The sequence below is a fragment of the Lissotriton helveticus genome, chromosome 3_2 (assembly GCF_964261635.1).
Source record: "Lissotriton helveticus chromosome 3_2, aLisHel1.1, whole genome shotgun sequence".
Lineage (NCBI taxonomy): Eukaryota > Metazoa > Chordata > Amphibia > Caudata > Salamandridae > Lissotriton > Lissotriton helveticus.
Genome location: NC_136062.1, coordinates 276346008 through 276360790, shown reverse-complemented (window position 1 = coordinate 276360790; position 14783 = coordinate 276346008). Strand labels below are relative to the sequence as shown.

Below are 14783 nucleotides of genomic sequence, written 5' to 3'. Positions count from 1 at the left end.
ATGACCTTACTGATTTCTTTTCCCACCAGATTGCGCAACACAATTAACTTTTCCTCTTCATCTGTGACCTTTGATCCCTTCATATAGTCCTCAAAGTCCTCCAACCACTCCTCCCATCGAAGTCCCATGCCTCCTCCAGCGATGAGGGCCAGTGGTTCTGGAGTCCGCAGATATGAGACACTAGATGTGCCTGCTGTGACTTCTGCCGCATTCGCCACATTCCTGTTTGGTGACGTCAACATCGTTGGTTCCCGTACCTTCTCTTTCGCTAGGGGTTGTTTACTCTAACTGTTGCCTTTGACTGTGCTTGTTTGGTATTACTGTTGCCTTTGCTTGTTGTCTTTCAGTTGCATGTACTTGTGCTTGTTTGTTATTACTGTTGCCTTTGCTCGTGCTTGTTGACTCTTTCTGTTGCATTTGCTCGTGCTTGTTTGTTATTGCTGTTGCCTTTGCTCGTGCTTGTTGACCTTGTCTGTTGCATTTGCTCGTACTTGTTTGTTATTGCTGTTGCCTTTGCTCGTGCTTATTGACTTTTCTGTTGCATTTGGTCATGCTTGTTGGTTTTTCTTTGTTGCCTTTACTCCAGCTTGTTCATTGTTGCTGGTGCCTGACTTCAAAATGGCCGCTCAGGGATTTTACAGGGGTTGTCTCCCAGTCGCCTGATTCTAAGATGGCCGCCGGTGAGGAAATCTCGTTTCCCACGAGATTTCAACTTCATTCACTTCTTTCAGGCTCACTCGTCCATCGGGACTCATCGGCACTGGTCCTCACGATGCGCAGCGCTTCCACACGCTACTGGGACCTCGGGGCGGCAGGTAAGATCGGGGTGGGCTCCCGATCTTCTTTTCTTTATATACTCGACGTGGCCTCACGCATCTGGGGTGGGCACCCGAACTCAGCGCTCACCTGCGCACTTCAACGAGGCACTTTTGGCTCTCGACAGCGCTCCGCTCTCTGGGGCTTCTCCCGCTTGCGCTCCACGCGATCAGCTGATCGCGGAGCATCAGACATTCACCGCTGGCCAGGAAATCTCGGCGGCGGCGTTCTGCGCAGCACACGTGTCGCGACGGCGACCTTCACGTTGAGCTGTCCAGGGACAGGTTGTTCGTCGGTGAGTTCAAAGTGGGTGGCAGACTGCCCATCCCACCCTCTTCGCCAGCTGTTGCGTCCTGCTTCAAATAATGACGCTACACAGTAATTACTTTGGACGAGCTCTTTATTCACATCTCGTCACATCACTGTCCCTGCTCTAACTGCCTCTTCCTCGGTTCACTCCTCCTCTTCCTGCTGCCCACTGACTCCTCCCACCAAGGAGCTAGACTGCACACAATCTTACACCCTCCTGAAGGCCAATCGTTTAAAAATGTCAAACCATGACAGTTGTCGTAAACCATTACCTTATTTGTTTATGGTGAAATTGCTTTCCTTTCTAAGTGTTGTTTGGGAACTATTACCACTCTGGGTGTCTAGAGTTGTTCTCAAATTGTGGGCTACAGCCAAGGCTTATTGGTAGAAGATTTGTCAATTTTGTACATCTCTATAATGAGGGCTGAGCAAGAAAAAGGAACGAAGTGGTGAATCTACAATTACTTATTAATAATCACCATGACACTGAGTCCTACTCGTCTTCTTCAAACTTCTCACCTACTATCCATCTGTCTGGTCTATCTTTAACCATTGTGGAAACGTGTGGGAATTAAATAGATCTTCCAGATAAAGTATTTATGCCCCAGATCAAAGTAGGTGCGTGTTTTTGACAACATTGAAGGACTACTGTGGATGTCTATTTCTCTGCCAGGATTCACCAGCACAATGTAAGGATTGCAACTAAGAACAATAGTAATTGTGATAAAGAGGAGCACCTATAAGTATTCCGAGGGATCTGCAAACTTAAACGTTTTAATAACTGATGGAAACATAGGCCCTCTTTAAACAGACTAGACATTTGCTTCCCAGTGTAATCAGCTTCAAAATCCTCACTACCAGCCATCTATTGTCAAAGGACACTCCTCTGTGAAGTTGGAGAGTGCCAATTGCTAGGTTGTAAAGGCAGATTTTGTGGTAGGTACCAAGACTTTCTTTGGCCCATTGACAAGTGGCAAAAAGTCTCTGTCACATCGTATGTAGCTATCTTTTTATCTGTGTTCCCAATGCTTGTTTGTTGTTGCTCTCTGGATTTGAAGTTATTTCCTATCTGTTCATCTAGGTATCAAGTGCAGATGCAGATTCTTCCTTCTCCATATGAGTTATAGAAACACTGTTATTTAATAAGCTCTATGGACGTGAATTTAATGTGTGCATATTCTGAACAACTTTGGCAAAATGTCCACTATTCCAAATAGCAAAGAGTTGTCATGTCTACCTTTTACATATATTTATATTTACGTCCAAAGTTGTCACCCGAGCTGCCGCTCGCTTCTGGATGGGTACTGCCACGTAGCAGCGGTGCACTGCAACAATTACTCCAAGACGCTCTGCATACACAAAGTGTGGGGCACACTCAAGTTTTTTAATATGCCAAATTACTTTATTCTCGTCCCTTTGGCTGACAAATGCGTTTCGGCCATGATGGCCTTTGTCAATACCTTTGGGTGTGCACCACACTTTGTGTATGCAGAGCATCTTGGAGTATATATTATATTTATATATTATAATAAACAAAGGATGCGGCACTCTTGAGTAGTGTTTTGCTTAATTTATTGGTGAGCTTTCACTCCACCAACTCGTTTCAGCCACCCTAGGCTTTTTTCACGGTCAGTAAGTCTTTCTTTGATTTCACTATTTATACTACCCATCTCTGCCTTTAAGTAGCATTATGGGAGATGTAGTGTACTTTCAAACTTATCAATAAAACTTTACACAGATGCCAGAAAGACAATTGCACTTTATGTCAGGTAATTACACTTTTGATGATTACTTTTTGCTGTATACTTTCATTAGCATTTCGCTCAAGACTGGTAATTTGTATCAAACTGCACATGATAATAATCTTTGTATCATAATTAGGTATAGTACCTTTTACAGTGCATGTGTAGGACAAAAAACCTTTGCGCTTTCATTTTTAGGCATAGTTGCATTACAATACAGAGCGCAACATTCATTTTCATATTATTTTTTGGGGGTTAAGTACCCCACTCATGATAAAATGTCCTACTATTACATGGCAGTTAATTGCTGGCTGGTGTTATCTACTCAAGGTGTACATAAAGTTCTTCATCGTTATTTATGCCCCTAGGGTTCTTCGTCCTGAGTCTTATACTCAGACGTGACTCCATTTGACGTAGCAGTTTCACACGATCACCCCCACGTTCTCCTTGGGGTATCATTTTTATTCCGTAAAAACACATAGATCTCCAGTCTCCTTTTTGGCAATTACTCATATGCTTTGCTGTAGCATATGTCATATCAGCATTCTTTACTGCACAAATGTGCTCCAAAATACGTTTCTTTTAGCATACAAGTAGTGCTCCCTATGTATTTCATGCCACAATTGCATTCTATAACATAGATCACAAATTTTGAGGTGCAGGTGATGTTTTGATAAATTATAATTGATTTTCCATTGGGTTCAAGAATTTTGCCCATATTGCGTCCTATTTTGCAGGTTTTACATGAGTTGCATGCTTTGAAGCCTTTCCATTGGTCTGTTAACCAATTTGTTGTTTGTTTTGATTGAAACTAGCATTTCACCAAAAGATCTTGAAGAGAGGTGTTTTTTCTGTAAGTTACAGTTGGTTTACTGCCCAGCAGCTCTCCTATATCAGGGTCTCCTGAAATTAGATGCCAATATTTTTTTCATCTTATTTACAATGCATCCACTTTCCTTACTGTAGGTGGTCACAAATCGTGGTGGATCCTTGTCTTGAGGAATTTTTGGTTTTACAATCAGAGCCTCTGCTCTTGGTATATTATCAATTCTTTTTTTGCACTTTCTCAAAGTACGTTCATTGTAGCCTCTCATTTTAAACCTCTTTTTACTTTCTTGAATTTTCTATTCTGCATCTGTCTCTTTTGAGCAGTTCCTTTTCATGCGTGTACATTCCCAGTAGGAAATGCTGTTTATTAGTGGCTTAGGGTGGAAAGTCGTTCCATGCAGAACACTGTTTGTAGTTGTCTTTTTTCTGAAAACTGTCGATTTGATCTTACCATCATCTATGTAGATCTTTGTGTCCAGAAAATCGATTTCTTATTTGTGTGTTGTACATGTAAAGGCCAGACCAATTTGATTTTGATTAAGTGTGGCAAAATACATTTGAAATTCTTGTTCTGTTCCATTCCTGATGAGGAATAGGTCATCTATATAACGGACCCATAAAATGACCTGATCGAGATCAGATTGATTTTCCGCATTCCACGCTATGGTCCTTTCCCACCATCCCATGGTGATGTTGGCATAGTTCGGCGAGAAAGAAATTCCCATAGCTGTGCCACATTCTCGCTTGAACAGCTCTTTATTGAACAGAAATATGTTGTTGGTGAAAAAGCCTAGGGTGGCTAAAAACGTGTTGGTGGAGTGAACGCTTACCAATAAATTAAGCAAAATACCACTCAAGAGTGCCGCATTCTTTGTTTTCTCAAATTAAATTGGGCCAGGATCAGGCCCCTGTGCAGAACACCCACTGTGGCGCACCCTCAGAACGAAGGGATCACTTTGTGGCATATATATATATGTGCGACCAGCTTTCTTTTGGATACATATATATATATATATATATATGTATATATATATATATAAATATCCAGCTACCAACCATCCTAGGATAAATAGTCCATAAAGAAAGTAGCACTCGCAGGGGGACTGTTCCTCTCAGCAATTTATTTCGGGGAACAAACAGCAACGACGCGTTTCGCCTTAGGGCTTTATCAAATTGTACAGAGAGCCGAGGCGCGCGTCTATTTAAAAGGACGTCATGCATAATAACCAAAACCAAGGTAGGACTATAGTATACACATGGTCGCCATCTTGAGATGGTACGAAATATACAGCGCGAGGTTCATAAATACAATTAGAATGCACAAGATGCAGTAATGAAAACAGATCTAGAACAATTATCCCAGATCTGAAACAATTATCACAATCAATTAATTGCAAATAAATAATTGTTAAACTCAAATGGAGTTACCATAGTCATAACCTTGGTACAAAAAGAGCTGATGATGCCCTGAATGGGCATCGAAATGTCAAATCAAAATGTGGCAGCCATTCAGAAAAATGCACAATAGTATGTCATACGCTAAATGTTATGCTATTTAGCGCTATTTACCTTCTAACCCTTTAGTTACCTTCAGAAAGGCGAGATCACTGAAGGACCAACTAGTCTCCAGCCACTTTTCTGCTCCAGAAAGAACTCCTGGATTACCTGTACTCAATGGTTTTTATCCCTGTGGGAGGTGTAAGGCCTGTAAATATAGTAAGCGGACGCTTACTTATAAAATACCTGGCATAGAGACCCCAAGACGCATAATGAAATTTATGACATGTTCTACATCCTATGTCGTCTATTGCCTCACCTGCCCGTGTGGTCTGAATTATATAGGTAGCACCACTAATGCTGTTAAGCTCAGAATTTTAGAGCATATGCGTGCTATTGCTAAAAAAGACGAAACCTATCCTGTAGCCAGGCACTTTGACAAAAAGCATAATAATAACAGGGATCTGTTATCTTATGTACGTCTAGATACTGTGCCAGCAAATATCAGAGGAGGGGATCGCCTTTTAAAACTCAGACGACTTGAATCCAGGTATATAATCGATATGCAAAGTAAACATCCCAAAGGCCTAAATATGCATGAAGAACTATCGGTACACTTAGGTTGATATATGCTTGCATTAATTGGTTAGAATAGCCATTGTATACATATTGACTGTATAGTTATCCTTTTCCACTACAAATTTATTTAATTTATGAAATTAGAATTACTGTCTTGATTATCCGTAACTTTTCTGCAATTCTCATGAACATTTTGATTTGATTATATATTTTGAATAGGGGGACGTCATGTGCATATATGTAAAGCTGTCATTTTGCATTAGCCCATCCAGGGCGAGATTGTGCTTAAGTGTGGTTTGGCATTTCAGAAGCACTAGGATTATAATTTTCCAATATATGGATCTTTATGCATATCTACAATCTGCACAGGAATATAATACTGAATAGCGCTAAATAGCATAACATTTAGCGTATGACATACTATTGTGCATTTTTCTGAATGGCTGCCACATTTTGATTTGACATTTCGATGCCCATTCAGGGCATCATCAGCTCTTTTTGTACCAAGGTTATGACTATGGTAACTCCATTTGAGTTTGACAATTATTTATTTGCAATTAATTGATTGTGATAATTGTTTCAGATCTGGGATAATTGTTCTAGATCTGTTTTCATTACTGCATCTTGTGCATTCTAATTGTATTTATGAACCTCGCGCTGTATATTTCGTACCATCTCAATATGGCGACCATGTGTATACTATAGTCCTACCTTGGTTTTGGTTATTATGCATGACGTCCTTTTAAATAGACGCGCGCCTCGGCTCTCTGTACAATTTGATAAAGCCCTAAGGCGAAACGCGTCATTGCTGTTTGTTCCCCGAAATAAATTGCTGAGAGGAACAGTCCCCCTGCGAGTGCTACTTTCTTTATGGACTATTTATCCTAGGATGGTTGGTAGCTGGATTTAATTACGGGCACACCCCCGTTGCGTGTGCACCCGCTCACGAGTGCAGTCGGTTGGTGTTTGGAAGCTGTGAGATATATATATATATATATATATATATATTCTGGCTCATTTACACCGAATAGCGAATCACTCATCAAACGGGTGCTGCCATGCGTCGGTGTCCCGCATACATATAAAAGCTCAAATCCTCCCCAGTCCTCGGGAAAGAAGGCAGCACTCACGGAAGTGTTCAGCAAGCAGTGGTTTTTATTTATCGAACTGGGGAGGATTTGAGCTTATATATATATATATATATATATATATATATATATATATATATACATATATAGACATACATACATATATATATATATTCCTTGGAATCTTCTCAGCTCGCTCTTTGCGATAGAAGTCACGGCACAGCAACAGGTTGATTTTAACAAAATTATTTATTTACACACCATGTGCAAAGTAACGTGCATCGATTAGGACAGCCTACACGTTTCGGCTACTACAAGCCCTTCCACTGGACCATAGAGTCCCTGATGTCTAGACCATTTTTAAAGTGCTAAGTGCAGTACAAAAAAAACCCTTTTCCATTTCGATTATAGTCTAGACTGTCAACCTTGCTTTTACATAATGGCTCGATGGTGGTCGCCATTTTGTGGGTGTTTTTCAATGTGCATTGTGGTCATCAAACTTTGTACATTATTCATTCACCGTAAAGTACTCATTGTGATTGATTTACACTATATACACTTTACACCCAAATATTTACAACCTATATACAATTTCCCACAATTGGCGGAGGATGATTTTATCCCTTTAAGATGTTAATTTTCAGTCAAGTACTCATGATACAAACCCTCCCACATAACCCCACATGTACAATCCGAGTGCCATTCCTAAGTGTGAAGTACACCCAGCCTGTACATATTCTACATTATTTACACATTGGTTCAAGTGTCCACAAAGCCAATCCTTTCATGTGATCATTACATTCTACCATGATTGGTTATTTGCGTTTCAAAGTGAATATCGCAATTCAACATTCCCCACGGTTTTTGCAATTTCAGTCTGTGAAGTACATTATGTACAATATGGGTTCTTGGTTAGAAGTGGACTTGGTATTTTAATTCAAGGTAATGGCATTCTCATCCATGTGCTAGATATTTATTTTGCCCCGGAGTTGTATATAGATTGAAAGAAATTATTCTCTTTCGTGGCGATTTATCTTATCAAGAATCTCGCACTATTTACAATTGTGTTGCTCAATTTGCAGAAGGATTCGTAGATAAACAGTTCATTTTATTGTTCCATGAAAGCTTTACAATTGTACAAACAGTTAGGCATCCAAGTTATGTCCAAAGGGGTGTTCCGTGCCCATTGCTAAGATCATTCTCGATTCAAGTTTGCGTAAAAGTGATGTTTGATCACCCCCTCTCTCAGTTAGTTTGCTAAGTTTTATTCCAGCATATTTTAGCAAGTTGGGGTTCGATTGATGGTATTTCGCAAAATGTATAGCCATAGGGTAGCTTGTGTCCTCATTTTTGATCGCTCTTAGGTGTTGCAGGATCCTTAGTTTGAGTCTATTGATTGTGCTACCTATGTAGAATGTTCCGCAAGGGCACGTCAGTCTGTATACCACACATCTAGATTCACACGTTATGTGGTCCCTTATTTTTTCAATACGTCCGCATTGTAGTCTGTACTCTGTGATGTTCGTGCCATGTTCACAGGCCTTACATTTGGAGCATTTCCAGTACCCTGGTGTTGTAAGCCATGATGGTTTTTTAGGGAGTTTCAGCTGTAAGTGACTTTGAGTTAAAATGTCACGTAGTGATGAAGTTCTTCTATAAGTGATGCTAGGGTAGGAGGTCAAGCTCTCTTTCAAAGTTTCATCAAGCATTAAGATGTTCCAATTTCTTTTTAGAGCCTTTTTAAGTTTATTACTCTGGTTGTTGTAGTCGACAATCAATCGTGTCGCATTCTCCTCTTTGTCTGGGTCATGTCTCATTCCATCACTTTTACTATCCACCGGTAAAAGGAGATCTGCTCTTTTTTTCATATTCATCCTCTCCCATGCCGCTGTGATTACTTCTACAGGATATCCTCGTTCTTGGAATCGCTTGCTTAATCCATCAATTTCTTCCTCAAGATCATCCAATTCTGAGCAGTTCCTTTTGGCTCACAGCATTTGTCCATATGGAATGCTCCATTTTAATTTGATTGGATGCCCGCTGTTCGCATATAGCAAACTGTTGCAGGACATCGGTTTTCTATGAATTTTTGTGCACAAGGTTCCTTGTTTAACAAAAACTTCAACGTCAAGAAAGATCAAATTAGTTGCACTAATTGATGAAGTAAAATGGAGGTTAAGATAATTTCTCTCCAGTGAGTCTATGAATGTTTGTAGATCATTGCTGTTTCCATCCCAGATTATGAATAAGTCGTCTATAAAACGACACCAGAGTTTAATTCTTGATTCTTGCTTTTTCTCCTCTTCCATCACTCCAGTCTCCCACATGGCCATCAGGAGGTTCGCATATGTGGGCGCAAATGATGTCCCCATCGCGGTACCATGCTTCTGCAGGTACAAGTTCCCCAGAAACAAAAATGCATTGTGCGTTAAGCAATAAGTAAGCATTTCTATCAACATTGCGGAATGCTCCAAGTAGCTAATAGATCTTACTTCCAAAGCTTTTTTAATGGCCTTGATGCCATCCTCATGGCGTATTGACGTATAAAGCGATGTTACATCTATACTCGCCATTAAATAACTTGTTTTCCATTTGATCTCTGAGATCTTATTAAGGAAGTCCATTATGTCCCTTAGGCACCGGTAGTGTGGTTACATAGTTCATAAGGAATATGTCGATGAATCTAGATGTTGTTTCAAGCAATGATCCAATTGAGCTCACAATTGGTCTACCCGGTGGTTTCACAAGTGCTTTGTGTACTTTCAGTAGAAAGTAGATTGTGGCTGTAATGGGATTATCCGTCTTTAAATAGGAGTATTCCTCAAAGTCAATCAGACCTTTATCTTTTCAAACCAACAAAAGAGAGTGATATTCATTCTTCCATTTTTCAAGTGGGTTGCTCTTTAGTGGCTCATAATGATCTCCATTTTCCAATTGTCTGTTTGCTTCCGCAATATAGTCTGTTGTATTCTGCACTGATGTTTCCACCCTTATCAGATGACTTTATTATAATTGTGGAATCATTCTTTAGCTCTGAGATTGCTCAGTACTCTTCTGGTGATAGGTTGTTCTTTTTGTTCATATCCTTTTTCAAGTTTGACGATTTCCCAGAGATCTTTGCTATTTCATCTATTATTACTTCATGAAAAAGATCGATTTTATTCCCAAGCGGGAGTTGTGGACAGAATCTGGATTGTCTCTTCAGGCCACTTTCTCCACCCATATTTGTGGGTGTGCCCAATTGTTTGCAGAATTCAATATCAATTGAAAATGAGCTAGTGGTATCTCCTTGACTTGGTGACAGGGTTTCTTTAATTGATGCTAGTGTTATTATTGCTGGTAAATCCATTTGTGCTGTAGGAGATATCTCTTCCACGTGTTTTGTGGTCACAGATTTTTTTGTCTTTTTTTCAGCAAAATATTTTCTTAATTTCACTTTACGGCAGAATTTATACATGTCAATTCTTATGTTGGGTACATCAATGTTCTTGTTTGGGCAGTAAGATAGTCCTTTATTCAGTAGTTTTAGTTGTGCTTCTGATAATCTTGTAATCAACCTATCCAATAAAAAGTTATCAGGTATTGTCAATTTCTTCATCGCTATCTTAGCTTTCCTTTGCCTTTCTTTTGCTTTGTTGCGTCTTCCGCCCCATCTGATTGTACTTTTGTTGGCGGTTTTGTCAGAGGTTTTGACTGCCCTCTTCCCCACGTATTGATTCTTCCTCTTCCTCTCTGTCGCGTGACCATCTGGGCCAGCTGCATCTCCCCGCGAAAATCCAGTGGCATACTAGATATTTCTTCATCATTGGAGCTGATTTCCAAGCTGTCCACCGCATCTGTGTCCACTGTTCCCGCATTTTTATCCATCACTATGTGGCTTCTCAGAGTGTCATACTTCCGGGCGAATGTATAAATTCGTCCGTTCGCATAATCCAGCCTATCTCTGGTAAATTTGTTGGCTTTGCGTTTCTCCACCTATAGTTCATGTTTCGCCACTTTCTACTCCATATTTTCAATGCATTCCTTTTTCTCCTCAGTTGCAGGTATGTCTGCCAGTTCTAATTCCAGTGCCTCAATTACACTTATTATCTTTTCCAATTTCCGTTCTGCATGTATGATAAGGGTCCTCATCAACTTAAAAGAACACTCATTGGTGTCTGTTTGCCATAATTTAATCAAATCTGGGTCCAAATCATTGAGGGTGGACATAATGAGTATCCTAAGGCCACGAAGGACCCTCTTGTACTCTATATATTTTTCCAAAGTTGTTTTTTCCCACCATTTGTTAACTTCCATGATTTTTTGTTGTTTTAAATCCCTTGTTATGGTTAGCACTGTTCTGGTGTCTTTCTCAGTCCCCCCTGTTTTCTTTTTGGCATCTGTGCTGGTCGCAGGGGTGCTTTCGTCGTTGAGCAGTTCACTTGCCCTTATCTGACAATTTCTTGATTTATCTGCCATAATTCAGTTGGCAAATCGTAAGGTTGAACAGTTTATTTGTTTCTTTTCGATGTTCCGTTAATATTTGCTTGGTGTGTTAGTTTAGAGATGTTGGTGATGGGTTTGTCGGACTCCTGTTCCTCAGGTTAATCAGACTACACCCTTGTTACTTTCCTGCTGCTCCTCGAGAGCACTCCGTGCTCTTTCGGCTCGAGAAATGCTGTACTGCCCCTTTAAGAGTAAGTTGGTTCCGATACCTCCCGGGATGCTTCTCCGGTTCTTCTCCTGGGCTTTTACTCGTGCTGCAATGCGCTTTTGCTGATAATTGACCATGGGCGTGCGACCTAGTTGCAGTATTCCACTTGCGGTAAGGTTCTTTTACTTTGCTCGACTGCTATGTCCTCAAGCTCTGGCTATTCCCCCAAGCGGCTCGGTTGCAGGCGGGGTCAGCGGCCCCACTCCACTCGCACACTGCTTCCGCAGCGTTCGTGAGCGATGCAGCAAACGCCCACCCCTCAACCCGCGCACTTACCGCTGGGTTTTCGCCACTTGGTCCGTCCGAGGTTCTTTCCTCGACGCTAACACTCCAGCGTCTCACACCACGGAAAATCAGATTAAACAGCAGAGGTGTCGGTCGCCCTTTCACTTTTCGTGGTTTGACTGGAATCAAATCCGACCGCTTCCCCTCGATCTCGAGTGCCTGTGATACACGCCCCAGTCCGCGTGTCAATATTCCTTGGAATCTTCTCAGCTCGCTCTTTGCGATAGAAGTCACGGCACAGCAACAGGTTGATTTTAACAAAATTATTTATTTACATACCATGTGCAAAGTAATGTGCATCGATTAGGACGGCCTACGCGTTTCGGCTACTACAAGCCTTCCACTGGACCATAGAGTCCCTGGTGTCTAGACCATTTTTAAAGTGCTATGTGCAGTACAAAAAAAACCTTTTCCATTTCGATTATAGTCTAGACTGTCAACCTTGCTTTTACATAATGGTTCGATGGTGGTCGCAATTTTGTGGGTGTTTTTCAATGTGCATTGTGGACATCAAACTTTGTACATTATTCATTCACCGTAAAGTACTCATTGTGATTGATTTACACTATATACACTTTACACTCAAATATTTACAACCTATATACAATTTCCGACAATTGGGGGAGGATGATTTTATCCCTTTAAGATGTTAATTTTCAGTCAAGTACTCATGATACAAACCCTCCCACATAACCCCACATGTTCAATCCGAGTGCCATATATATATACATACATATATATGGAGTACAACCTTTCAAGTGGAATCAAAGACTACGAAGACTATCCCTATAGGTTTCAAATAATTTCCATGTTTTCCTTGTATGTATATGAATACATACAGGGAATAACACCTCTCTTGTGAAATCAAAGACAATCATCATAGGTTTTAAATAATTTACATATTTCAAAATATAATTATTACGTTTACACATAACACCCAAAAGACACATTAATTGTTCCTAACTTTCTTAAATTAACTAATAATCTAGCGAGTTACTTCCCTCTTTCCAAGCAGACACAAAATATATATATATATTTATGCATATATATCTTCCTAATCATATTAGCACCTCATTGAATAATTTCAAATTAACAAACGTTGATATTTGAGTGCCTAATCTAACAAATGACCTCATCTTTTTTTTTTTTTTTTTTAGATTTTAACACGGATAACTATATTTGCAAGTCTGACTTGGAAAAGACCCTTAATAAGGTGACACGCGAAGAGTTGGAGGAAGAGGAAGTGACTCTGGTTTGTGAAAAAGTAATAGAAGAGGCAGATATGGATGGAGATGGGAAGCTAGCCTTTGCGGATTTTGAAAACATGATTTCCAAAGCACCAGATTTCCTCAGGTACCAATATTTATCTCGTTGTTTTTTTCTTTTTATTATAACTGAATTTTTGCTCCACTTGCAACATTTCTAGTAATTAAATATTTGCATTGTTCTCATGATTAGTAGTCAAGTTCTTATTTAAAACTTTCCTCTAGATTACTTGCGGGAAATTATTTTGCATTGTACACTCACCATTGACAAAAATCCGCACTACGGGTTTACTCAACTATTTATCAAGCCATCTGTTATTTATTTATTTAACTTTGTTAAAATCCCTTTGGTTATGCTGAATTATATGTAAAGCCATTTTTGTGCGGAGGTTTTATATTATAAGTAAATACATACATATATTATAGAGTTTTCACAGTAGGTGATGAAGGGCCAAGTATGATTCTCAACCTTAGATTTTTTCAAACAATATATTTAACACATTTTCACTCATTAAAAAAAAACTTTTGCATTAACAGAGACTAGAGGGCAGATTCATAGAAGATGTCACACATATTTCTGATGCACATTTTATGCAATGCATCATGAAAACTTATTTTCCTGCACTAGATCCTCATTCTGCAGGAGAACTGGGGCAGAATAAAACTGCAACTTATATTCTTTCTGCCCTTTCCATGAACCTTAAAGCAGGCAGTGCGTATTTATTAGCTGTTACAAGCCAAAGGAGGAGCGTATATAGTTTGATTAGGTTGTGGGCCCACAGTTTACAGCCCAGCTGGTCCAGGGTGTACATTGCCATGCATGGCCCTGAAAGGTACCATCGGCTATTCACCATGGTAGCTTATACAATTCCTAACACAAATGTGTCCCATCTGCATTGTGCCTTCTGTGGCATGAGTGCTGTGCAATGTTCTGTTCAAAGGCTAAGATACAGTGAACATGTGATTGCCATAGTAGCTGTTACTGAGAGTGGAAGTGGACTGTTACTAGATCATGGTGTAGTGTTCTTTAAAGAGTTGTGCCAACAAATCACATCCTGACACCACACATCTTAGGTTTATAGAGAGGGTACAAAATAAATACAGGAGCTTGGAAAGCTATATGACAGTGGATCCCGACATACACACTCAAGTACACGTGCTGAAATCAATTGGTACACAGTACACTCAACAAGTGACCTGCAGCATTTTCAATGACAACTGTTATGGTTGTTTTTCGGTTAGTGCCGAATGGCCCTTGTTTGTGAACTGCGTATTTGGAAATGTGATGATGTACAAATCAATGCATATTTGAAATGATATAAAACGTATTTTTTATTCTATTTCAAATCTTGTTACTGCATAATAGTTTAGTTTTTTTTTTTTTTTAAAGAAGTGAGTCTTTAGCGTTGTTGCCAACAAATCACATTCTGAGAACACACGTCTTAGGTTTATAAAAAGGGTGCAGAATAAATAAAGTTGCTTAGAAAGCTATAAGGCAGTGATTCCTACCATACACACTCAAGTACCAGTGCTGAAAACATTTGGTACACTTAACAAGTGACCTACAGCATTTTCCATGACATCTGTTTGAATGACACTAGTTTGGGAATTGCGTATTAGGAAATGCGTTGAGGTGCAAATAAATACATATTTGAAATTGTAGAAAATGCATTTGCCGGAT

The 14783-nt window shown here is 39.8% G+C and overlaps 1 protein-coding gene across 1 annotated transcript in view; it reads left to right on the top strand.

Moving 5' to 3' along the window:
* CIB2 (calcium and integrin binding family member 2) overlaps nucleotides 1-14783 on the top strand; it is a 474622-nt gene that overhangs the window by 389219 nt on the left and 70620 nt on the right. The window contains exon 5 of the mRNA XM_078684641.1: nucleotides 12995-13190. Coding sequence (XP_078540767.1) covers nucleotides 12995-13190 — 196 coding nt within the window. The remainder of the gene's footprint in view (nucleotides 1-12994; nucleotides 13191-14783) is intronic.